The sequence below is a fragment of the Topomyia yanbarensis genome, chromosome 3 (assembly GCF_030247195.1).
Source record: "Topomyia yanbarensis strain Yona2022 chromosome 3, ASM3024719v1, whole genome shotgun sequence".
Lineage (NCBI taxonomy): Eukaryota > Metazoa > Arthropoda > Insecta > Diptera > Culicidae > Topomyia > Topomyia yanbarensis.
The window spans coordinates 105501081-105528693 of record NC_080672.1 but is presented as its reverse complement, the minus strand read 5'-3'; the positions used below and the strand labels follow the sequence as shown (position 1 = coordinate 105528693).

The window sequence follows — 27613 nt, the reverse complement described above, 5'->3', positions numbered from 1 at the left end:
CCATTTGGCGATTTTTTTTAACATTTATTTAAAATTTGACAGTTCGACAGTTATTTTCTCTTGAATGGAAAAATTTAACCGAGAGAGCGAACCATTTCAAAAGTTGACATATGGATAGTTATTTAGAATTGACAGCTACGCTGACCACAAGTTGGTAAAGGTGTGAACATTTGTCGATATTTTTAAATTGTTTTTTACTATTACATTAAGTATGACAGTCATAGCATCGAAAAGTAAACATCCGCATCATGAAATAACCCAAACAAATCTGTAAACAACACGTTATCGTTTCCATCTTTATCCCTTAATTTTGTATTGAAAAATATTGACAACCTCAATTAGGTACAGAAAATGTTTCCACCTTTTTATTCTGCATCATGGGCAAAATTTTAACCATCGAGCCAACGTTGATCGATGCGATGCCACATGTTTTGTGAAATGTCTGTAGAAGAATAATTAAAATGTCTGTAAAAGTCTGTAGAGGGTTGTGTAAATCCTATTTACACTAAGTTATTACTTCAAAAGTGGCTTGAAATTAGTAAACTATTATGAAGGAATCACTCGCATTCGAATCAAATTATTCTAGTATAATTTTGTTAAATGCTATTACTTTTTTAAAAGTCTGTAGATGTCTGATTACGTCTGTAGGAGACCATCAAAAGTCTGTAAAATACAGATATGTCTGTAAATCTGGCATCCCTGACAACCCTTGAAACCTGACTCAGTTTCGGGATCAAGCAATACCGGCATTAAGGCTAGTTTACAGTTCGGCAAACTTGTCGCGGGATTTGGGGTCCTGTGTATTTTAAATGGAGCTCGAGATTTCAAAGCCCGCAACGGGGAATGGGTCCAGCTACCCAAAAATGACAGTTTTCATGAAGTGTAAACCCTACCGCGAGAAACATCAATGGATTTTAAAACTCCACATATAAATCCAACCGGGAATAATTCAACACAAATTGTTTCCGACGGGGAAAATTGTATTTTTATTAGATTTAAAATTCAGTGCTATTTTGATACTGTTGGTGTTTTTTAGAAGCAGCAGAACTTTTGGAGAGATCTCGGCGGAAAATTTTCCCTGATAAAATCCCGTGACCCATTTCCCGAACTGTAAACTAATCTTTAGATATTGGATTCATGTTATGTGACCGTTATTATTGTTTTGCTCTTGCTGTTAAATTGCTTTTCATCTTCTCTTGTAATGTCTGTGATGTTGACGGCATAAAAACATGACGTAAGTGTTTGAAAAAAGCTTTCTTTTGTAATACGAACCTTTACACTGCTGTGTATAGAGCATGTAAGAAAGCACGAAATGCCGGTTATGATTTCGCGATATGTTCGATGCATTAGTGAATATCGGCAGTGATATGGCCACACATACTAATGCACTAGGCAATTACACGTTTTGAACTACGTAACACGAAAAATAAATTCAACAATATGGTAATATTACAAAGCACAACTTCTATTACTCATTAAACAATCAATAGCTGCCAATAAATGTTTGTAAACTTTGTGACGGCATTTATTGCTGGCCGTCAGCGCGGGACGTTCGGTGAGCATAGTTCTCTTGGCTTCAGCTCAGTTGGTTTGGAAGCAGCGAGCAGCAAAGAAGTGGTTGAAAAGCACGAGAAAGCATCTCCTTTCTCATCGTGGTGTGGAAAATTGGTTAGTAGCAGCTAGAAAAAAGTGCGAATTTTATGTGGAAATTCAGTGTTTCTGTGTGTATTAGGAGGAAAACCACTCTCTCGCGTTGGAGTTTTCTATCTAGCAGATTAGATTTTAGGCTTTCAATAAAATGATCCCAAATTAAATCAAGCGAATGAATGACATAAGATTCTTTGCAAAAGTTACCAGTGAATGCATGTGTTTAGCTGAATCTTGCATATTTTAGGGCACAGGGGCAGAAATTTCTTCAATTTCCCCCCATTTTTCTTCTCTTCTAGGTTTGAAAGGTTGTTTTGTGAGTGAAAGAAACCTAACCAGGAATCTTCGGCGATCATGGCTCTCAGCCGTATCTACACGTCAAAATTGGCCAGTGCCAACAAAGTAAGTGGAATTTTCCTAAAAATTTTAATATGTAGAAAGGTGCCGTTTGCTAGTGTGTTTCATCCACCGATAACGACGAGTCAATTTCCTGTTTCATAACAAGATTGAATAGGTCAGGAAAATCCATACATCTTTTCAGTTACGTAATGGTGTGGGATGGTTCCGATTTTTCGCAAACAACTCGTTGGCGATTTCAATTAGTACTGGCTTATCTAACGATTTAGATGCCGTGTTTTAACATTCGTAGTGACAAAAAGTAAAGAAAAACCCGAAAACAGGTAGTCTATCTAGTCTACTGCGTTTTTTTTTATTTTCCCTATTGAGACATTAATATGTAGATGTGTACATTTAGTGCCATTTACACAATCCGTCTGTTCAGTTACATCACAGATAACAGACGTTTAGGCTAGAACAAAATTTCTTCAAAAACATGTGTAAACTTTCAAATTGATATACGTTGAAAATTCGTGTTTCACTATTGCCATCTGCGCAACTGATTTCTACACGTGTTTGACAGCTGCACTCTAACTGCATTGTAGTGATCACTGCGCCATCTGCAAACGTTTGCCAAACATGTTTCAGACGTCTGATTTATTCGGAATTTCAGTAGCGGGTATTTACACACGATTCAAATCGAGCCTAAACGTCTGTTATCTGTGGTTACATGCACGTCAGAATTATTTGCATGTAGATACATTGAAGACGATTGTTGAGGAGGTTTTTATGCAACTTGTCCGGATGGAACGGCACCTTGGTGTTGACGTTTTGTTTCATGTATTATCTGTTACCCAATACAATGGTTCAAATCCAAATCGTCTGATTTATATTATGTACAATCAAATAATATATCAAGTCAAAAAAGTACTTCTAACGTGTGGAAATTCAACATTCTACACACAAAGAGAAATATTTTTAGCCCAAGGTTAAGGTTGAAATACAGTGAAGACCTGTTTTTATTAGCCCTTCGATATATTTTATGCTAACAAAATGGGGACATTGGCAAAATTCGACATATTTTTCTTTTTTTTTTTCTGGTGAACCGAATCTGTAATAGCCTCCTTCCTTTCTGAACATTATTTTAATATAAATTTCCCTTAGCGCAGAATGAAAAAATGATGCATTTTTTACATATTTTGCATCTTTAGGATAAGACAAATATGCCTACTCAAGAAATGATTCGCCCGAATTTTAATTGGTTCGTGGTTGAGGCTGACAAAGGCGGGTTCGATAAAATCTACAGGCTTCACTGTAGATTCGGTTGTTCTGCAGGATAGCATTTTTATTATTTGAAGCAAAGGCATATTTTCAAAATCATTTTCTTTGAATTTTTGTTTGTTTTACTACATTACTACGACTACTTTTAGATGGTTTTTCAATGTTATAAAATCATTGCGTTATGAAAAAGGCTTCTAAGAAGAGTATTCTACCTCATATATAAGCAAAAACTTTCAAAAAGTTTGACAATTTTCTTTCTTTGCATATAAAAATGAGAAGGGACCAACGTTACAGCGCTTTTACTGTATGTAGGTAGAAAGCTCATTACTTTGTATTTATATGTGTGCGAAATTACTAGCGTTGCTGGCAATTCATCAACAAAATACTTGGTGAAATCTGTCACTTTACATAAACAGCAATACTATCGAAACTTCACATCATTAGGCTATAGAAGCCGTTAATCTAGATATATGGCTGTATTGGAGGAAAATTTACCGTCTAGTAACGTGTCAGATAATACATAAATACATAAAGACAGTATTGCTACAGGAACTGTCGTCTTCATTATTATTATGCTTTTTTATTCACATCTCGAGAAACCTACAATTAGAACGTAAATACTAAAAATCACAATTCCGGAAGAACCGTTAATCGCCAATCGTAATTTCGATTATTTCACGCATGCAACGTAATTATAAGTTTTTCGAGTGGTTGTATGCGATGCGTAGAACGGAGTCGTAGGATCCAACATCTGCCCTTCTACGCATGAACCGGGACCAACGGATTTACTTCCTTTTCGTAGGAAGACGCGACTAGAGATTTTTTAAACTCGGAAAATCCCTCCACTAGGATTGAACTCAACTCCACTGCGGGGAGAAGAAGTTACGCTTACCATTCAAACACATCCGTGGAACAAATTATCGACGTGCTTAAAACGTACAGTAAATTCTCGACTAACATATGATTAGAGCGTATAAGTCAACTGTCTGAATTCATTTTGAGTGGAAATTCCGGATAAACAGTAACTCGCTAATCACAGATGTTGGTAGTAAATATAAGAAGAAAAAAGATTCTCTTTCATTAACTGCTGTGAACTGTGTTCGGCCAGTGTTTTGGGTTGTCCAAAATTTGACAGTTAAATTATCCACTTTTTCACCGCTAAGCGATCGTGACGCTATGAATAGACACTATCCCAACTAGCGAGTTTCAGGTATCAAGTGCACAACGAAAAATGTAAGTTAGTCTTTGATTGTAGTTGTACGGATTGCAATAATAACTTACTGTAAGTAAGTAAGAGGCAATACTCCCAATAATAGGCTTGGCAAGTATTTGTGGGCCAAACACAGGTAAACCAAAATTGGTTTTTATAAATTGTTTTTAATTAGAATGTTTGCGAACGGATTAAATTGAATAGTAATAAAATAAGTTGTCCGTAGAATTGTGCGCTCAATTTCCCGCGAAAAAAAAAACAGAATCTACTTCGTTAGTCCCATGCATCTATTAACCGTAACCATTCGATGTCTGAATGATTGTGCATCAACTCATACTTAGTTTACGTCAGCACGTGGTGCGGAGTACAAGGGAATACCAAATTCATGCCAAATTTGCCGCTAGCCAATTACTGTTTGGCGCATACGACTAGCAGCCAGACAAACGAGGAATAGTGATAAAAACCGGTTCACTACAGAGTGCTTGAAAGATGACCTGACCTTCCGAGCCGCTTCTTCGTGTGTGAGTCAGGAGGTAGCAAAACTGGAAAAAAACTCAGTCATACCATGACCATGTGCGTACAATACTTGATAGCGCTGGATGGCTATGCCTGCGGACACGTTCAAGAAAGAGGAAGAGGTGGAATTAAAACAGAGGTCTGGTCGTGCCTCCGTCATCCATTCCTTCCAACCAATTCATCCGAGCTCATTCTATTTCTTCGATTTCTTTGAATTTGTACTTGTTGGTAGCCAGTCGCGCTATTCCGTTTATCGGCCTCGACCTCTTTTCGTAGAGCGGGAGCTATCGAGTAATAATCACCTGACTGACTGTCTGCAAAGGAATTGAATGTAAAACATGGCGCTATTTCAACACCTATACTACGTTAAAGATGCTACAGTACCAACACTGACAAGCACGGAAAGCTTAAACCATTCAAGCCCATGCCATCAACAACATCGGTTTTGAACATCTATAACTTATTTAAAAGTAAATTTAATCGCAAAGAACAAATGAGGCTTATAATTCTTACTATTGCCCATCATTTGCGTACTTGTATTAAGTATTGTAATTATTTTTAATTTCGGCGCTGTTAACGATGAAAAATTATATTTTTATGTATCGTTGATGTCTTGAAACATTATTGGAAACAGATAAAAACCTATCAATTTAGACTGTCTTCAAATACTTCTTCCACGAAGTAAGAATTCTAGGAAATTATTTTGAACCTTGGATGGTAACAGCTGAGCTGCTAGTTCCTCGCGCAACGATAAAAGCACCTATTTCGATAAAAAACAAGCTTCTTCACTTTAACAGTTTTAACCCTTAAAGGCGCAAACAATTTCTTTCCAACTTTGTGAAAGTTATTTCAAAGCTCTAATAAGTTACTATAATAAATTTTTAGATATTTTTCTCAATATTATTTTAGAACAACATTGCACATTTAAGGGCTAAGGAAACCCATTTGCACTATAAAAATGTTGGGCATGACAGAGTTATTACCCTCGGTTCTTGGGAGAGAATTTTTTCTTGGTACCTACCTATTTCACATTTTCTCTTCGAGGCATGCTTCGCAGCTTTGTTTTAAATGTGAAGGCGTGCGCTCTGTTCGTCATAAGATCGATAACGATGACGTTCCTATGATTTGAAATGACGTAAGATGTATAGATGTGGTTGCACTAATGAACCGACATCACGTTGGTAGGAGTTCTTAGTTTAGGGATAAGAATTAGGTCAGTAGTAAAAAAGTGCACTCTACTACAGTAATGTGGCTTGTAATTACATTAACATAGGTAATTTGTGTTATCATTGTCACGGGTGTTTTATCTTGCGCCAATTTGATAATTTCAGATTTTTGTACCGTCACTGTAACTATTTGTCGTAATGGGTTGTATTAGTGGTTGTTTCTACAAAAATGAAGAATCACGTCACGTGACAGTTGTTTGTAAGGTTGTAAATTGTTGTGATTTTTATATCTTCATGAACAGTTGAGGGCTAGGGGCAGATCACTCTAAGAATGTATAACAAATTTGCATCAAATTGAAAAAAATGCATTTAATTTCCATTTTTGCATCAGCTTTGCACTGCCCCGCAGAAAAGTTTGTTTAACAAACGTCCTACGCTGATCCACTTTATTCAACGTTTTGTTAAATGTAGGGCTAGTTTTTCTGTAGGGTTTTGACGTCTTACACGCAACGCAAACAACATTGCACGCAACGCAAAAACATTGCAACGCAAAGTACATTATGAATTTCTATTTTGATGGAAATAAATGCATTTAATTTCGCTGATTTTTAAAAATGCATCACAAGTGATCTGCCCCTAGGTTGAGGGTCTGTGCAAAGCTCGAAACATTTAAGTTCCATTTAAGTGTCATTATATTCTCATCGCACGCAGATAGTTATAGCAGTATTTGCGATGAATTAGCGTTATGCCTCAAAATAAAACATTTACGGGCGAATGACCATCTGCTTGAAGCCCTCAATAAGCAAATTTTAATTACAAATCAAAATAAAACAACGTTTGTTTAATTTTGATTTAGCCTCGGAAGGCTGAAATTCAAAAGGCCAAAAAAATAAGGCAAAAATTCAAAAGATCGGAAAATTAAATAGCCAAAAACTCAAAAAACCGAAAAGGTCGAAAATCATAAGGCAAACGTTTTTTTCTTCTTGATTGATTATTCGAGGAGGAAATCATTTAAGATGAATATAATTAGTCCTAGTTTATAATTAATTTTCTAACTTATTTCAAAAGACAAAATGTCGAAGGGGGAATATTCAAACGTCCACATTGAATATTTCGAATGGATAAAAATATCGAATGAACAACAAGAATGATTATTAGGAATATGTCAAATAATCAATTGCTAAAATTACTGTACCGTAATTTATCTTGTAATCAACTTAGCGTTCTGCTAAAATAATAAGATATCAATAGTACTCAAGCTTTTAGAAGCCAAGATCTCATTTATTGAATTTTCAATTCGTTCCAACTCAACAAATATTAGTAATTAATTGTCAAAGTCTTAAAGGAGGTGGTAGAATTTTAGAAAATCGAAATTTTTTCGTACGTTCGCCGATTGCTGTAGTTATAAAGAAACGGAAAAACTTTGGCCATGAACCCTTTGCACAAAAACGTGTAGGCAAAAAATTGCTAGGGGGAAGCTTAATCCTTGGTCTGAGTTACCACAATACCAATAAAATTATAGTATATGTACTTTTTTAGTTTCATCATGTAGTAAGGGGAGGAGAGTTCGAAAGCGTAGTTATAAAGAAGATTATTTTATGCTACAGGATTATTTCTTAGTGTGGATATTCCCAAGAAATCCATCCGCGAATCATGGCCACCTTCAGTATTCTACGTCGTAAGCGAATATTTACTAGCGTTCTGCATTCTGTTAATTGGAATCATTCACTTATAAGTGACATACACTTCGCAATAAAGCTAAATGATTAAGATTTTGATTTTTCGGGACTCTGATCATCAACGATCTACCGGGGTATACAAAAGATCATTGTGTTGTGCCTGATAAAGATTATCTAGGACAAACCAAGAGAACACTAGATACTCGGTATTTCTACAATAGCAAAAACGTAGATAGAATTTGATTAGCAAAAATTACAATTTTTGAATTTAAAAGAGACCTATACGATATAAACACAATAAAAGCATTTCGATGCATTTCTGCTAGTGTGATAATAGTGTAATTGAAGTCTCACAAAGATTCACAACCTTTTGTAATGAATAACAAACATACACAACCATCTAAACAGCGATTCGGTCTTACCGCAACCAAGGGTTGAATATCTCAAACTCGTCTTCAATACACCGCACAGTGATCACCTTCCATACAAAAGTCGGACAAAACCTCAAAAGTGGCCCGAATTTGATAAAATTTCACATTAGGGTAATTTTGTGACGCTGAATTCATATTTGATGTTTATTTTTTGTTTTTTATTTCCTCAAAATTTTGGCACTTAGGGTGGCTCGAAAATTCAACATTTACAAATATAAAGTGCACTATTTCCAAAAAATCATTTTCAAAAAATTAGGCGCGGTGAATTTTTTAGCAGAACACACATTTTTTCAATTGTTGATAATGATAAGACACATCTATAAATTATATTGCGAACCCTGGGTAGTCAAAGGCTACCATGCGTCTCCTTTAGACGTATCATGAAAAATTACCTTTTTTCATACCTCGGGGCAGAAAGGGGCAAAACAAGATATTCATTTTCGGAAAGTACACTACTTTTCAAGTATCGTGAACAACAAGCGATCTTTCCGAACCGTTTCAAAAAAAAGTACAGCCACTTTGAACATTATAACTTTAAACTATTGCTCGATTTATTATTTGTTTTTCATGTCTGAGCGATAAGAAACGCTTGTATCGACTAAATCGAATGGCAGATATAAGTCCAGCGAATAACCTTTCACATGAAATCAGTTTGACCCCAATCGGAATCTTAACTAAAAAGATATATGCATTTGAATAACTTAGGTTTGAAAATAGTTTTCCTCAGAATTTATCATCTATTTCACCTTTGAAGTCATGTAAAAAATCGAACTATCGTCCTCGAGACTTAATATTTCGAGAAGACTCTATTCAACCTGTTAAGAAACAGAGAAAAATGTTAAATCATGAAAAATCAAAAATAAAATTTTGAGGTTTTGTCCGGCTAGGCGACACTGTGCACCGAGTTGGCAATATGAATGGGTACTGAAAAAAGTGGTGATCTGAACAGTTTTTGTTCGGTTAAAACCTCAAACAAAATCTAACATTCAGGCGGGTATGAAAGCTTCAGTCGTATGTTTTGTTCATTTTTTTGACATCTGATTTTATTTTCAAAAACTTACATAATCGTAGGGGGAAGTGGCGCAATTCGGACCGTTGGCCAAGTCGGGCCCCAGCTGTTTCTCAGCTATGGTAATATTAGGGACTATTCATAAATTACGTAACGCTTTTAGGGAGGGGGGGAGGGGGTTCGACAAGTTGTTACATATTGTGACATAGGGGGGAGGGGGAGTAAGCTAGATCGTTACGTAACATGTTTTCACCGAAGAAAATTTTTTTTTTTTAAGAATTTGTTACGTAATAGGGGAGGGGGGATAAAGAAATTTGTGACAATTTGTTACATGGGGGGAGGGGGGAGTCAATTTTGGGCAATTTTTGCGTTACGTAATTTATGAATGGTCCCTTATGAAAATCGTATATATCATTTTCATGGCTGCCGTGTTGCTCTGTTCAGTCTCACAAAATATTGCGGTTCGCAATGTTGCTTCGGAGCGCTTTTTTTTTTGAAAAATGTGTAAGTCGAAAAACAAGATTTTTGTTGGCAACAACAATTAATTAAATTAAGTGCATTATCGTGATTTTGGATCTGCCGGATAATATATTTTATTTATATCCTGTTTTAGGCGAGACTATCAACTAATACTTAGGCCAAAATAAGAATTCATTTCTATTACAAGAAATCGAAAAGAAATGAGTGGTCCGAATTGGAACAGAGTTGGGGTAACTCGGACCTTTTATGTACTTTTGTGCATAACCGTTTATACACAATACGGTAAAAGATCGGAAAAAGCCTTAGAAAAAAATATGCGCAATTGATCAGGCTTGTAGGAAAAAATATTTATTTGTGATTCGGTAGACACGTTTCAGTTCTATAACTCATAAACTCTGACTAGGTCTGAATTGTCCCAGTTCCCCCTACTAATATTAACCTGTCATTATGAAATAAATAAAAAAAATATTTCTAGGAAAAGCCTTGGGGTGCCGGTTTTACCCATGTTTCCCATAAACTGCCGCCATCACATCACATTATTTGGTATTCTTAGTATGTATAACAAACATAAAGATGTGACACAAGGTGCTAAAAACGCACAAAAATCCTATCAATCCTATTTTTCATTGGATTGTCTGCTTTAAAGATATTACCAAGGGCCGTTCATAAATGATGTCGCGTATTGACATTTGAGGAAAAGGAAAGGGTAAATCTGTACCTTTTGAACTGTCTGTAGATTTTCGCGGTCAGATTATATTTGCAAAAGCTATAAAGAGCAAAAAGTTAAAAAAAAGTTCGCTAAATCCTGTTTTCTGAAAAAAAACCTGAAAATACTTCCTTTAAAGAGAAAATGGGTATGATTTTCAATGACCCAAAATTAGTCTAGAAAACACTTTCTCGCAACTTAATTTTTCTTGTAAACTAGTGTTATCCGTTCTAAAACATCTATAAAGTTACTGAATATTGCTTTAGTGTTAAATCAAAACCGCAAAAGTTTTATGAAAAACCCGATTTAATTAACCGAGCAGTGAGATGAGCCATTTCTTATACATATCACTATTCGGCTATTCATTAGTTTGCCGAACTCATGAGAAGTACGCACACACGCGTACAGATGTGGTGAACACAGTTCAGATTCCTGCACGAATAAAATGACTAAATTATTCAATATTTATAGAATAAATTTAATAAAAAAATTAAATGATAGAAAGTAATCTAATTCATAATATGAGTAGAATGAATAATTTAAATGAAACTAATAAATTAAATAAAACGAATAATACTATACAACGAATAAAATGAAAAAATAGACATAGTAAATAATATGAATGAAACAAATAAAATAAATAAACTTAATTGTGATAATGTTTAATGCATGGGTCAAATATCTCAACTTTAGTAAAAATTTACTCTTTATCTTTGAAGGAAACTTACATATAAATTTTCGAGAAAGATTTCAATCATTATTTTATAAACTTCTTAATTATGTGCATATAGTCTGACGTAACTCTTTTCTTTAAAAGTTAATTTTTAAACGCGAGGTGTTTTGACAAAATCACCCACATCCCAAAAACTAGAATAGAATTAATAACGTTAAATTGCCACGTTAGGCCTTGCGTTTAAATCTAGTTTCGTGAATATCGGTTTAACCATTGCTGAAATAATTGCATGACATTACTGCACATATATACACACACGCAAACACACATACATATGATGGATAATTGTGAACAAAGCGCAATTTAACTTGTTTTTGAATGCAAATTCAAGTAAATTCTGACGCTCCTTTTATGTGTATCTTTCGAGATACAAATATTTTTAAGTGTGTACGTAAGATTTACTCACAAAAATAAGTATGGATAATAAATGTGACTATTACCTTTCATTTGAGCACTAATAGTTAGAAGTACTGGCTCTAGGACTGAAGTTAGTGCAATTAGTCCGATTGGATTCCGATGGAGCAGTGCTGCCAGAGACAGTTGACGTTGACGACGAAAAATGAAATTTTGGTATATCTTCGTTATTTTGTAATTTTATTGAAAACTGATAAAACCTATCAATTTAGACAATATTCGACTACATTTTCCACGCAATTGGACTATTGAGAAAATTCTAGGACAATTGTATTGAGAAGTAAGATGCAAAAATTGAGCAGCTTCTAGCACTGCGATGGAAACCCCTATCTTTATGAAAAAAGGTTTTTCTTGTTTCTTATCCCTACTATTTTCAAGGAAAAATAGTTTTGGAACCCTCTATGCACGAGAAAGAAGTTTGACATGAAAGGGTTAACACGGATTTTTACATAACGCGGATTAACACCCGTAATAATCGAAAGAGTATTTAGACAAATCTAGACCAACATGTGAAATGGGTGGAAGTCCAAATGAGAGTCTCTCTGTGTTTACTTTCGCTTTCGATTATTATGGCGTCAACATAAAACTTTCCAACATTGTTTCAATAAATATTGAAAGACTCTGATGTCGTCTAGCATAGTATGCCAAGAGTTAAGGAGCAATCGTAGAAGCTGCCGAGTTATTGACGGGAGAGAGAGTAAACAAAGAGAGACTCTCATTTGGACTTCCGCCCTTTTCTCATGTTGGTCTAGAAATAGTCTCTTGCTGTTAGATACATCTATTTGTAAATGTAGGGTAAACCGAGGAGAGTTCAAACAAAGCCCATTACTAGCGAAACCATGCCATTATAGATCTGGCCAAAATGCTTTTGGCTTACATGTTTCGTATATGTTTAACAAAAGCATTGTTGCAAAATCCCTAACAGTATGGTTTTGCTAGCAATAGGCTTTGTTTGAACTCTCCTCTGTTTCAACTCACCTCGGTTTCCCCTACTCGAGATATAGAGATCTACCGGGTAGGTACTCCAGCAGAATTTCCACTAGAACGTGACGTAACATATTTTTATTGAAGAATAAAATAAACAAATTTATTTGTTACGTTCTAAGGAAGAGGGGATAGAATTACGCTTGACATTTATGTACATTTTTTCCGTAACGTAATTTATGAATGGTCCCTAATATTCATCCTACCCTCATTATCATTTGTTGTCGATGTGTACGCTCCGATAAGATAAAACATCATTCCGTATTATAAATGCTTCAATATTGCGGTTTGAAACTCGGATCCTGCAGTCAGAATATTGTAATTAAGATTTTTTATAATTTGTTGACGTTTGTTTGATTTCATCAAATCGTAACTGTGGGGTAATTTACATGGCTCAGCTATCGGCGGAAAATGAAAATACCTGCGGACTTTTGGTTAATGTTTGAATTATTTTATTAATCTGAAGTTTTTCTCTCTTTCACTAGAACATTCTCCCTGTGATCACCACCTACGTGCGCAATGCCTCTGACAGCACAGATCTGAAGGCCGTTCTAACCGAGAAGATTCCGAAAGAGCAGGAGCGCGTCAAGAACTTCCGTAAGCAGCATGGCAACACCAAAGTGGGCGAAGTTACTGTCGATATGGTAAGTTTTTTATCTGCTACAACGAAGTCGAAATCGCGAACGCAGTCGTGAGAGGCGTTTAATTTTGGCATTGATAAAAGTCACACGCGACTCAATATGACTGGCCTTCGATTGTACTTTACATTTCACTGATTTAAATATGTTTGATATTTCAGTGATTTTATGAACATTTTCAGAAACCTTAAGAATCTGTTGCATTTTTTTATTTAATCCTCTTACATAAATGGAATGAATGTCTCGCAATCAGTGTGCTTATCTCGCTCAGAAATTATCGCCAGGAAAAAAAATTAACAGATTATCCGATCACAGGTAAAATTGAAGGTTTTGTGCCTTTAGTCAGACCATAGATTCTGTCTTTTTCAAGAACCGTTACCGTTCACTGATTTTTTTACTTTGCTTGCGATGTTCACCAAATGAAAACTTTTCCTCGAATAAAAATAGCTTCGATCGATGCTCTCCAAACGTTTGTATCGTTGAACCGAGTATCATGTGACATCATGCACTATGTCGGTGTATAAGTTAAGCACAGTATCGTCCGCGCAGATGCGTTGGCGAAATCGCGTCAATTGAATTAAGTAATAGACGAGAAGCTCTTGTCATATTAACCTCCCTAATGTGGACAATCATTGTGCGACAGGCGGGGTGAGAGGAATCAATTGACAAACTAGCGTAAATTGATTCGCGTGCAAAGATCGGACACATGAGTCGCGTTTGTCGGTCCTCATGGTTCAATTGTCACTAGTGGCGCTAGGAAGCCACCCATGAGTCCCGAGTAGCACGTTAGAGTACAGATCAATCCAACTAAGCATTTGTGCTACATCCCATTGTCGAGCTCGACCTTCTACTTCGACAGATTTCTCAGCGTATAGAACAATTACAGAGTTAAGGGCTAGCACGAAATTTTTACCTCCAAGCTAGTGAATATACTTCTAAAGCCCTTGTTTCAATCGAATAAATATTAAATTTTAGGGAAACTTTGTAAATTAATGTGTGTAGGTTGTTTGGGAAAATTCTCGACACTTTAGCTTCACCCGTAAGAACTTGTACAATCGTATTTGATAAGTTTTTCACAATTTTTGTTTAATTCCTAAGCAAACCATTTGCACTTTTTGCTTCTTGGTTTTTCTGACTTCCAGTTTTACCATGGTCCAACAGATTCCGATTAATCGGTGTTCGGGGCTATTCGATTCATGTTCTTTGGACTAAATGCACCAATTTAGCCTCATACCATTCCTGCACATACATTCAGCTTGTTTACCTGTGGTATTTTAAAACAAATTACTATATTTTCTTCTTTTTAACACCAACGTTTACTTTGAAATTATCCTTACCGGTGTAAACGCCGTTTTTTTTGGAAACATCACGTATTGATGTTGGCGATCACATGTTTACCGATCCTTGATCATTTTAGTGTGCTTCGAACGGTTGAATGAAAGATTTACAGCATTTTTTTCATAACACTATAGGCATTTTTTTAGCACTATAGGAAGAAGAAACTGTGCAAAATTTGGTAAAAATTTTACACAAGCCTTTAAACCATTAAATTTATCGTAAAGCAATTTTGGGTACAAGAAAACAATTCTGGATAAACATGTGAAAAGGGCATATCGCAAATGAGAGCCTCTTTGTGTTTTCTTTCTCTTCCGTCAATAACTCGACCGCATTTACGTTTGCTCCTTAACTCTTAGCATAATATGCATGACGACATCAGAATCTTTCGATATTCATTGAAACAATATTGTAAATTTTATGATGACTCCGTAATAATCGAAAGAGAAAGTAAATACAGAGAGGCTCTCATTTGCGATATGCCCTTTTCACATGTTTATCCAGAATTATTTCAAGTTATGAACTGATTGCAGAAATTTCATTTTTAACTGCCATACAATTCGGCTTGTGATAATGCAATATTTTGATACTAAAACATTTCCCCAAAAACCATTCCCCAGAAATATATTTTCCAGGAAAAACTAGTTTCCAAAAAGCACCAAAGTCAAGAAACCCTTTCCTTAGAAGGAACCAAAACTCATAATACTTTTTGTCAGAAACCCAGAAAATTATGCCGAAATTTCAACTTTTTCAATTAAGTTCATGATTAAGTTGTTATGTTCACAATACATAAGAGGATGGCGACATTTGTAATATTTGAATGGATCACCAAAAGATAAATAAATGAATTATTCTTTTGAATCAGTTACTTGAAGAATTGTTCTTTTGTTCAAAAAATCATATTGGTGATCTGCATCGTAATGTGAATAATATAAGTAGGGTTATTGTTTTCACTGTTTCTAAATGTATTTACTCTTCGGAAAGAGAATGTCTGTGTCTGAGTAGTTCTTCGGGTTTGAGCGATCTTTTGAGTGACTCTTAAGAGAGCGTTTATTTATTTGCATCAAGTATTTGTAAATCATAAAGAGCATTATGCATTTCTTTTGTGTTTATTTTTAGAAAAGCTGAACACCCCGTATTTTGTAGATGAGTGTTCAGAATGATGCTTTTATTTGATTTTAATATTTGGTCTTCAGTTTAAAAAAAATGGTCATCAAGCAAGAAGAATAACCTACCAAATTGTTGCTAGCGCTTTGCAAAAATCTGAAGCACTAGCAAGATCATGCCCATATCAACTGCAACGTATTAAAAGTGTTTCGGGAATTTTTGTTGATATATGGGTTGGGGAGAAGCCAAACACCGAAAGCCACAGCAACGACAAGAAGGCTGGGACACGACGACAAGCAGTTTGAAGCTGGGAGTGTCGTAGAGTTATTTATTTATTTATTTATTAAAGTAAATCACTAATAGGCCAATAATGATGTCCTAATCTGAAAATTCTTAAAAAAAATTCAAAAACCTTGTCCTTATTACATTACGAGTCAAATTAAAGTCAAATAGATGTGTCACACGATTGAATGTTCTTTGTAATCCTGTGATGGTCGCATTCGCTGTGTGGTTGAACCGCCGAAGAGGCACTCTCAAAAGAGTATTGCTGCGCAAAGCTGGGAAGTTTACTCGTTCGATCAAGGCTGGAGAATCGATGTGCGCTGACAACAGATCGGCTACAACTAGAGCTCTTGTTGTGCCTCCTGCCAGCGTAGCTGTCTCAGAGCGAATCGTATAAACCTGCGTTGGATACCTTTAATTCGGTCACAACTGTTCATATAGTGCGAGCTCCCAATCGTCGAACAATACTCGAGAGATGATCGAACTAGGGAGCAGTACAGACTCTTCAGGCAGTAGATATCCGGAAAGACTTGGCAGCACGGAAGATAACCCCCAGGTTTCGTGATGCCCGGCTAATGCTATATGAGACGTGTTGCTTGAAAATATGTTTGGAATCTAACATCACTCCAAGATCCTTCACACAGCATTCTCGCGGAATAAGCAGTCCTGAGGGAATGTAGTCGAAATTAATCGATTCTCTTTTCCTCGAGAAGGTGATTGTAGAACATTTTTCGGGATTTAGAACCATTCGATTATCGATACACTACTCGCTAAAGACATCGAATTGTTTCTGCAGGATGTGAGCGTCTGCCAAAGTCTTGATACGGTTGAATATCTTCACGTTATCAGCACACGACAAGCGTAGTGCACTGAGTCTGTAATTCACGTCGTTGAAGTAAACTAGAAAGATGAGTGGTCCAAGATGGCCTCCCTGTGGGATCCCAAACGTAGCTGCAAACATTTCAGAGTGTTCGTTGCCTATATTCACGCTGAGTTGACGGCCTACTAGATAATACTGAAACCAACGGAGAAGTGATCCTTTGAATCCAAGTTTAGCTAATTAAGCGATGGCGATACCGTGATTGAATTTGTTCGTTGAGCCATGTTTCGGTGAGAGCGATTATGTCGTACCATTGATCGGAACAAGCCAGGCGGTAAGCGCTAGCGCAGGAATTCACACCGCCTGCGTTCTGGTAATGTATTTGCATCGGCGACGAAACTACACCATTGCGTTGTCTGGAAGGTAGATTGCTATGAGAAAGTTTGACCGACTCTTCAATTGATGAATACTTGCCTGAGTGTACAGGCTGGAAGACCCCCTCTCCATTTCCAGACACGGGGCCGCACAGAGGAGTAACTGGGGTCAAATCCTGGCCAAAATTATTTGTTGCTGCTATTGCTTTTATTATGCCCCAATATGAACAAAAAATAGACAATTACTAGTTTTTGGAACAATTTGGCATCTATCCACCTACCAGTGCAGAGGTCTATTTTCTGTATGCTTTCGAATACTAGTAATTTCGGAGTGATCTTTACGAATACATTTGTTTTTTTCCAGTTGCAAAAACAGTTGATCAGTGGAAAAGGGGGAGAAAAGGGACGCCTGTTCATATTTTCCTAGAGATTCATTTTAAAAATCATAGTATTTGGCCCTGCAATATTGCGGTGTACTTTAAATTACTAAAAATTTCAATATTTTCAAATCGCTTGGAATTAAGTAGATCGGACAAGATCGGAAGAGTTCGAATGTTTTTCGGATAGCTGGAATCTGGTTTTGTAATACTGATTCAGCAACTTTGCCGGATCTCGCCGTATAATGTAGCTTTTTTATCATTCAAGTTTGGAATAAAATATTTTAAAAACGTATATTTTAAAAATGGTGCAAAGCACAACAACACCACTATTTTCAGTCGGTTTTAGCCTAAAGTTATACAAATGCCTGTGTTCAACTACATTTGTAATAATATTGTCTTACTTAATACAGTCATCATCACTAGAAAGCGTTATTGCTGAATATATAATTAAAATGATAAAAAACCCCTTAAAATATCACTATGTTTCATCCATGCAAAAAATCTAACAATTTTTGACGGTTAGGAAGCATAACAGTCTTACCTAATAAAGAATACTTGCCAGTAAGAGCAAGTCGGAAGACCTCCTCACCGGTCCCAGACACAGGGCCGAGACGATTGATGACGCTGGCTGCAAACGGCGCGACTGTGTTTGGGGGATTGAGGGCCTCCGGCCCACTTTCTACGGTACGGTCATCTTTGGACTTGTCGTTACAGATGGGTAGCGTAGACGAGGCGTTTTCCAAAACCCCAGGTTATCCTCGGAAAAGTGTCCACGTTGAAAGTCGATAAATTCGCGGAAGTACATCCCGTCGGGTCAGGTTTCCGCGTTAAGTGCCAATGCTCGAAGCTTGGGAACTATCTGGTTTGGCAGGCTTTCTGTTCCCGTGGCTTGATACGAGAAAATTTTATTGTAACCTAGCCAGTCAAACAGGAGCGCCTTTATTGCTTCGGCCGTCATATGAATGCGATCAATGAAACGTATCAAATAAAAAACTTTGATACAAGTCATCATTTCGAAAATCTGTAAATTAACATTGCTTAACTTCAAAAGTATACCAAAACCAATGCTTAAAAATTAAACTCAAAAGAACAAGCAGGGAATGTATTCATATGAAAATTAATCAGTACTAACAGTGCAACACAATCCTTTTAATATTGTTCCAATATTTGAACAAGACTACCCTCTATTTTTAGTTTTTTTTAATTTATTAACAGATTAAGGCCGAAGTGGCCTGTGCCGTATACAAAAGATTCCTCCATTCCACTCGGTCCATGGCCGCGCGTCGCCAGCCACGCAGTCTGCGAAGGGTCCGCAAATCGTCTTCCACCTGGTGCTCGCTGCGCGACACGTCTTCTTGTACCGGTCGGATTGCAATTGAGAACCGTTTTCACCGGGCTATTGTCCGACATTCTGGCTACGTGCCCGGCCCACCGTAGTCGTCCGATTTTCGCGGTATGACAGATGGGTGGCTCCCCCAACAGCTGATGCAACTCATGGTTCATTCGCCGTCTCCATGTGCCGTATTCCATCTGCACTCCACCGTAGATGGTACGCAGCACTTTCCGTTCGAAGACACCAAGTGCGCGTTGGTCCTCCACGAGCATGGTCCAGGTCTCGTGCCCGTAGAGAACTACCTGTCTAATCAGCGTCTTGTAGATGGTCAACTTCGTACGACGGCGAACTCTGTTCGACCGAAGTGTCTTGCGGAGGCCAAAGTAAGCACGATTTCCTGCCACGATGCGTCTACGAATCTATCTGCTGGTATCATTGTCGGCGGTCACCAGTGAGCCCAAATACACGAACTCTTCAACCACCTCGATTTCGTCGCCACCGATGCAAACTCGAAGCGGGCGGTTCTCATTCTCTTCTCGTGAACCTCTTCCTATCATGTACTTTGTCTTCGACGTGTTGATGGCAAGTCCGACGCGCTTGGCTTCTCTTTTCAGTCTGATGTAGGCTTCCTCCATCTTTTCAAAGTTTCGTGCAATAATATCAACGTCATCGGCGAAGCCAAGTAACTGAACGAACTTTGTGAAAATCGTACCACTCGTGTCGATCCCTGCTCTTCTTATTACATCTTCCAGCGCGATGTTGAATAACAGACACGAGAGACCATCACCTTGCCGTAACCCTCTGCGTGATTCGAAGGGACTCGAGAGCGTCCCTGAGACACGTACTACGCACATCACCCGATCCATCGTCGCCTTCACTAATCGCGTCAGTTTGTCCGGGAATCCGTACTCGTGCATAATCTGCCATAGCTGATCTCGATCGATAGTGTCGTATGCGGCTTTGAAGTCGATGAACAAATGATGTGTGGGCACATTGTACTCGCGGCATTTCTGCAGTACTTGACGAAGAGCGAACACCTGGTCCGTGGTAGATCGTTCGCTCATGAAACCCACCTGGTACTGCCCCACGAACTCTCTTGCAATTGGTGATAGTCGACGGCATAGTATTTGGGAGAGTACCTTGTAGGCGGCGTTCAGCAGGGTGATTGCTCGGTAATTACAGCAATCCAGCTTGTCGCCCTTTTTGTAGCTAGGACACACGACACCTTCCATCGACTCCTCCGGTAAAATCTCCTCCTTCCAAATCTTGGTAATCACCCAGTGCAGCGCTTTAGCTAGTGGCTCGCCACCGTGTTTTAGCAGCTCGCTTGGTATTTGGTCAATCCCAGCGGCTTTATTATTTTTGAGCCGGCTAATCTCCTCCTGGATTTCTTGGAGATCCGGAGCCGGTAGTGTAAGGTCTTCCGCGCGTGCTCCCAGGTGCGTTACCGTGCCATCCTCGTCGTCTGCTGCATCGCCGTTCAGGTGTTCTTCGTAGTGCTGCCGCCACCTCTGGATCACCTCACACTGGTCCGTGAGAAGATTCCCGTTTGTATCTCTGCACATGTCGGCCTGTGGTACGTGGCCCCTGCGCGAGCGGTTCAACTTCTCGTAGAATTTCCGTGTGTCTTTAGCGCGGTACAGCTGCTCCATCGCTTCGCGATCTCGGTCTTCCTGCTGGCGCTTTTTAGTCCGGAAAACCGAGTTCTGCCTGTTCCGTGCCTATTTATATCGCGCCTCGTTCGCCCTCGTGCGGTGTTGCAGCATTCTCGCCCATGCTGCATTCTTCTCTTCGACTAACTGCTCGCATTCGCCGTCGTACCAGTCGCTTCTTCGGTCCGGGCCCACCGTACCTAGTGCAGTGGCTGCGGTGCTACCTATGGCGGATTGGATATCTCTCCAACCATCTTCAAGGGCAACTGCGCCTAGCTGCTCTTCCGTTGGTAGTGCCACTTCCAACTGCTGCGCGTAGTCTTGAGCCACTCTGCCATCTTGTAGCCGCTCGATGTTTAGCCGCGGCGTTCGGCTTCGACGAGAGCTATGCACTGTCGAATGTTTTGAGCGCAAGCATACTGCAACCAGGTGGTGGTCCGAATCTATATTCGCACTGCGATAAGTGCGGACGTTTGTGATGTCCGAGAAGAATCTACCGTCGATTAGAACGTGGTCGATTTGGTTTTTTGTTACTTGGTCCGGTGATCTCCAGGTGACTTTGTGGATATCTTTGTGAGGGAAGAAGGTGCCTCGGATTACCATTCCACGGGAGGCTGCGAAGTTCACACATCGTTGGCCGTTGTGATTTGATACGGAATGCAGGCTGTTAGGCCCGATCACCGGTCTGTACATTGCCTCCCCTCCTACCTGTGCGTTCATGTCGCCGATGACAATTTTTACATCTCGCAGAGGGCAACCGTCGTATGTCTGCTCCAGCTGCATGTAGAACGCTTCTTTCTCGTCGTCGGGTCTCCCTTCGTGTGGGCAGTGCACGTTGATGATGCTGTAGTTGAAGAAACGGCCTTTGATCCTCAACTTGCACATCCTTGCGTTGATCGGCTGCCACCCGATCACACGTTGGCGCATCTTGCCCAGCACTATGAAGCCGGTTCCCAGCTCGTTGGTTGTACCACAGCTCTGGTAGAAGGTAGCCGCTCGATGCCCGCTTTTCCACACCTTCTGTCCCGTCCAGCAAAGTTCCTGCAGCGCCACGATATCGAAATTGCGGGGGTGTAGCTCGCCGTAGATTATCCTGTCACATCCTGCGAAGCCGAGCGATCTGCAGTTCCATGTTCCGAGTTTCCAATCGTGATCCTTTATTCGTCGCCTGGGTCGTTGCCGATTGTTCTGGGTCGTATTCTCTTCTGTATTGTTCGTTATGTGGGTTTTTTAAGGGGCGGCTTATACGGCCTACGCCAACCACCTGTCTCGCCGGTGGGCCATCGTGCCAGGACTGCTTAAGGTCCCACCTGGACACCAGGACAGGTTTACACCTTCCGAAGAAGGGTAACCCCCCCCCCCCCCCCTTCCCTGTCAGCATACGACCAAAGTTCCCACCGGGGTTGGTTACCCGATCTTCATTAAGGTTACTCGTATCCCAGTCGACGCCACGGGGAGGCCAGGGCTAGGAGTTACTGGGCAGAAAGCTAAGGACCGCAAGTGGGGTCTATTTTATGCCTTCAGGTACAAGAGGCTTACGCACTGCCCAGTCATTGCCGACCTATATTTTTTGTTACAAAATTCAAAACTTTTTGAGCGACTGTGTCTGTTGATATCAATTATAAATAAAGATCTTTTTTCGATGCAGTGAAAATTGTCACACCAATTTTTACTAAATATGTATTTTATTATTATAGATACTTAGGAAATAGTACACTGATACTTTATTCTATGAAAGGTTATTGATAATATTGCTCCACTTAAATGTTGTCCGAAGATTCGTCAAATTCGAGTTATAACAGAACAAATTTACAGAATGTGAACGGAAAATTTTATTGAAAGGCAGGTTGTTTTTGCTCCAATTGTAAAGGTTTTACCCCTAGGGTCAACATGACGCTTTATTCGGTCTATAAAAAGCTCGTCCTATTGTGCAGAGGTTGGGAATTGAACCCAGGTAAACTGCGTACAAGGCAATCGTGTAACGGACTACCCTATGCTAGTCCCCTAAATAACGATTTCTGTTTGAAGTTTACATAAATAAATCACAAATTTCGATAACAAAATTGTTTTGCTAAAGTTGGTTACCAAACGGATTGTGGTAGTTCCAGTGACCTTTTACTGAATCCAACAATTGAAATAAACTGGGGGTATTAGGCCTATTCTCGTCTTATTCCTATTTTCACCCTACCTTTTTGAAGCCGTTGGTAGGAGCACCGTCTGCCATCTTTGTTCGTCGCGTTAAGCCGAATGGTAGGGTAAAAACTGTGGCTTTCTATTTGAGTTTTCGTTGCGAGTATATAAGTCCGAATAATTTACGAGTTAAAGCGGTTCCCTGCCTAATACTGTTAAAAATAGGTTAAGGCTATTCTATGTGAGGTCATTGGTAGGAAATTACTATTCGACTTGATTGGTTTGCAAATTGCAGCACCCTAGTGATCCTCAACCACGTATACCCGTGTCACTGCTCAGATCGCGTGAGATGAATCATAGAACGAATTGTATTATTCAACACGTTCTATCATCGGCCACCATACATGTCGAACCAGTTCTGTAAAGGGGATTTCGCGGGTTTTCCGCTGATAATGGTTGACTCGGATTTCATATAAACTTTGAGCAGTATTTTCAACGGTAGCATGTTAACAAAAGCAATTGAGAGGAACTGTAAGGGACTTCTGCGTTACGAAAACATCATCATATTTCAACTGGCTTAGGTCGTTTCATAAAAGTTGAGTAGACTCATAAAATCTAATATAAATTCATTCATAACATATTTCACACGTTTCAATAATTTTATATTCGGCACTATGTAAGTGAGTAACTCTATCGTGATTATTACAAATGCACTGAAAGGTTATCGCTTCGGAGTACAGTCATTACATTAAATTACGTGTGGGACGTTAATGTATGGGTAAAAGCACTAACATCCACTGCTGGTGTTTAACAAACACGGTACAGTTTAAAGTGCACATTGCTTGCGTAAAGGTTGTTGTTGAAATGCACTGTATTGAAGTGATAACTAGCGATTACTGTGATAAGGGGCACGCAACTTTAATTCGTCTTCCACATCACTAGTCAGCTGATCCTTAAATTTACTGATGATAAGAGTTATGTGTCAGTGATAAGCGAAATCGTCAAATAAAATTTTCATGTCCAATGATATGCTATATCAACGAGTCGACGATGTCATTGTTATACACAAGTCCGTGCAGAAAAGTCAACATTATTCAACGATCAATTTAGCGACCTTATTCTAATTGAACAGAATATAAGCTAGAGTCCCCATGCAAAATACTTGTTTAGGAAGCGTCAAATCTTAATTCCACGTTGACCTTCAAAATGTTTTCAACTTAATCCGCTAATTAAGGCAAGTCTTTGACCAAATACTCACGCTTATGTGCAATATTAGGTTTGACGTTTAACCGAAATTTTCGCACGAAAGACAACACATCACTGCTGTTAAATAATTTCAAAAATTTCACAGGTTACCGTTAAGTGGGACCAGTGTTCGTCAGTTCTATTTAAGTTCAATGTCATGGGCCTAGAATAAGCTACGCGTGTTAGTAGCGGAGTAGGGAACCAGTGGAGATATCGCTGACTGACGTACTTCTGCTTATCGCTGAACAGCAGCTCACATCACAACAGAGGACCATGTGACTGATTAGATAAATTGTGAGCCCCATAGCCAGGGAGGTGGGGCTTTGGTTTTTTGCTGATCACGTGATGTTGTCAATAGACAGAGGGGAGGCTTGTATGTGGATTGTAGCGTAGCGTTGTAATAAACGGAACTGGAAGAGCTTTATTGATATGATAGGCAGATTGATATTATCCAGCTCAGAGGAGAAACCGTCTGGTATCAGACATTTTTTCTTGTTTCTAACTGTTCCTTTGAAAAATGTCAAAATGAGCTACGGTGCAGACCCAACCATCTAGCGCTATACTGCCCATTAAAGCGTAAGAAACCCACAATGAAAAACAAGCAACCCGAGAAAAACGCTGCTCAAGATTTACATTTTCATGGAGCCTTATGGGTGGGACCACCGTGTTTTGGCATTTTTTATATTTTCTTAGCAAACCTGGTAATCTTAATGGTGCATTGTGATTCTAAGGTGATTCAGAATACAATCCAACAGATAACACAATTTCGACAAAAATCTATTTGGGACTCTTATGTTTTTATGGGCACTATATTAACAATATATTTTTCTATATGACTCGTGTCCAATCATACCGAACTGAACAACAATATTTTTGAACTGGTGAGCTAGAGGTTAGTATGCAATGCGTTATCCACGAAATTTATGTATTATTTCTCGAAAAAATGAAAATGAGAAATTGTTGTCAACGATTCTTTAGGTATTATACTAATTCGTTAATTACTCAGCCTTCAATCGATCCCTAAGAAGCATTAAATCAGCGTTTCCATTATTTTTTTAAAGGAAATCCGCAAATGTAGTATCCCTGGCTGACAAAAAAAATCGCGATAAAATCCCCATGTTTGATTTTTCCACTATTAAGCTTTTCGAGCTTTTTTACGTTTTATCAACAATATGCATGATCTAAAAAATATTTTTCAAGCATAAATATCTGGTATATTTTATGCTACGCACCTTGTTCCAGAAATTTTTCAATTGAATAAATAAAAAAATTAAGAATTGGAAATAAAAACATTAAAAATTAAAGAATGGAAAAATCGCTATGAAAAAACTGATTCATTTTAAAAAATCAAACAATTAAAAAACATTGCGCAAAAATATAAAAACCTATTTTAATCCACCTAGCGGTGCAATTGTGCCTTTCTCAATCATGAATCACGAGAATGTGTGCGTTGTTTATATTCATTAAAAGCTTTTAAATGCATATTTTACATTTTATTATTATACATCACATGACAACTATATACAGGAAAATAAATCATTATTCGAGTTCTAAAATTTTGAAAAAGAAAAAACAGCCACGGTAATATTGAACTGAAAAACCTATTTTAATCCACCTAGCGGTGCAATTGTGCCTTTCTCAATCATGAATCACGAGAATGTGTGCGTTGTTTATATTCATTAAAAGAGTTCGAGTTCTAAAATTTAGACATTTGCCGAACTCGACGAACTGAATCGAATGGTATATGTCACTCGGCCCTCCGGGCCTCCGTTAAAAAGTCGGTTTTCAGAGCAATTGCAATACCTTTCTATTGAGAAAGGCAAAAAGGTGCAAAATCGGCAAAGTCCCAAAAAGTCGATTTTTATAAAAAAAAATTTTTCGAGATAACATAAAATCTCGACGTTTCATGCATTTTAAAGATGTTTGGCATCAAAAATACGAATTCGATTTCTGAAATTTCATGGGGTGTCCCCCCTTTGAAAAAAAAATTGAGTTCCGGCTTATATGGGAATTTCATATGTGACCGGACGATTTAGTATATATTTCCGGACCCATATAAGCGATCCGTACGAAATTTTATAGACATCTGTGGGGGTATTATAGCTATCATTTGGGACTAAGTTTGTGAAAATCGGCCCAACCATTTCCGAGAAACTGATGCGAGTTCGTAAATTTTGAAAGATGGCGGCTTTTCCCGGGCACTTCCGGAACCGTCTATGGTGGTCAATGTAGTCAACGAAAGTTTGGTTGGCCAGCAGTGACCTAGAACAGCAAAATGAAGTTGTTTGAGAGACATTTTAGCGAAATTTTTACCTTTTTTGCTTTCATCGGAGTATCGGTTTGAATCACAATTTGCTATGTGATCGCACGCCACAACCTGCAACTCCGGAACCGGAAGTCGGATCGGGATGAAATTAAATAGCCATTTACGGGGACGCAATACCTTTCATTTGAGGCCAAGTTTAGTCGAATCGGTCTAGCCATCTCCGAGAAACCGATGTGACTGTTATTCTGAATTTAGATACTTCCGCCGGGGCTTCCGGAACCGATGATGGTGGCCAATGTGGCCAAATAGACTTTGAATGGATGTTAGTGACTCAATACTATCAATCGAAGCAGTTGTGGTCATATTTTGGAAAAAAATTCACCTTTATACATTCATTGCAGAATTTATTAAAATCGACATTTTCTGCGTGTTCGTACTCATCACCCTGTAATTCCGGAACCGGAAGTCGGATCCATTAGAAATTCAATAGCAGCCTATGGGAACGTTGCACCTTTCATTTGAGACTAAGTTTGTCAAAATCGGTTCAGCCATCTCTGAGAAAAATGAGTGACATTTTTGGTCACATACACACACACATACACACACATACATACATACACACATACATACACACACAGACATTTGCCGAACTCGACGAACTGAATCGAATGGTATATGTCACTCGGCCCCCCGGGCCTCCGTCAAAAAGTCGGTTTTCAGAGCAATTGCAATACCTTTCTATTGAGAAAGGCAAAACATTGAAAATTAATAAAAAAAGGCATTAAAACTGAAAAATGGTTAATTCAAATACAAAAACAACACGAAAGCTCAAAGATGCATCAATCAAATTCAAAGGGACGGCTATAGCGTAGTTGGTAAATCGTTTGTCTAGTACGCAGCTCACCTGGGTGCAATTCCAAGCCCCGCACACAGGGTTAGAGATTTTTCTATCCCGAAAAAAGGCGAATGACCCTAAGGTTAAAACCTCTGAGATCGAAATAAAAAAAACAAATTCAAAAACTCACGAATTTAAAAATCAAAGATTTTCAAAATTTCAAGATCGAGAGAATTAAAATTTTTAAAATTGCATTAAACCTTTAAAATAATGTGAAAAAAACAATTGAAAATTAAAAAAAGGCATTGAAACTGAAAAATGGTTAATTCAAATACAAAAACAACACAAAAGCTCAAGGACGCATCCATCAAATTCAAAGGGACGGCTATAGCGTAGTTGGTAAATCGTTTGCCTAGCACGCAGCTCACCTGGGTTCAATTCCCAGCCCCCCGCACACAGGGTTAGAGATTTTTCTATCCCGAAAAAGAGGCGAATGACCCTAAGGTTAAAACATCTGAGATCGAAATAAAAAAATCAAATTCAAAAACTCACGAATTTAGAAATCAAGGAGTTTCAAAATTTCAAGATCGAAAAAATTAAAATTTTTAAAGTTGCATTAAATCT

General features: G+C 38.4%; 1 protein-coding gene across 1 annotated transcript in view; it reads left to right on the top strand.

The window, feature by feature from the left end:
• The first annotated feature begins 1540 nt into the window (after positions 1 to 1540).
• The window catches only part of LOC131688479 (probable citrate synthase 2, mitochondrial), a 36455-nt gene continuing 10382 nt past the window's right edge, over positions 1541 to 27613 (top strand). The window contains exons 1-3 of the mRNA XM_058972758.1: positions 1541 to 1668; positions 1947 to 2049; positions 13078 to 13236. Coding sequence (XP_058828741.1) covers positions 2002 to 2049; positions 13078 to 13236 — 207 coding nt within the window. The 5' untranslated portion in view covers positions 1541 to 1668; positions 1947 to 2001. The remainder of the gene's footprint in view (positions 1669 to 1946; positions 2050 to 13077; positions 13237 to 27613) is intronic.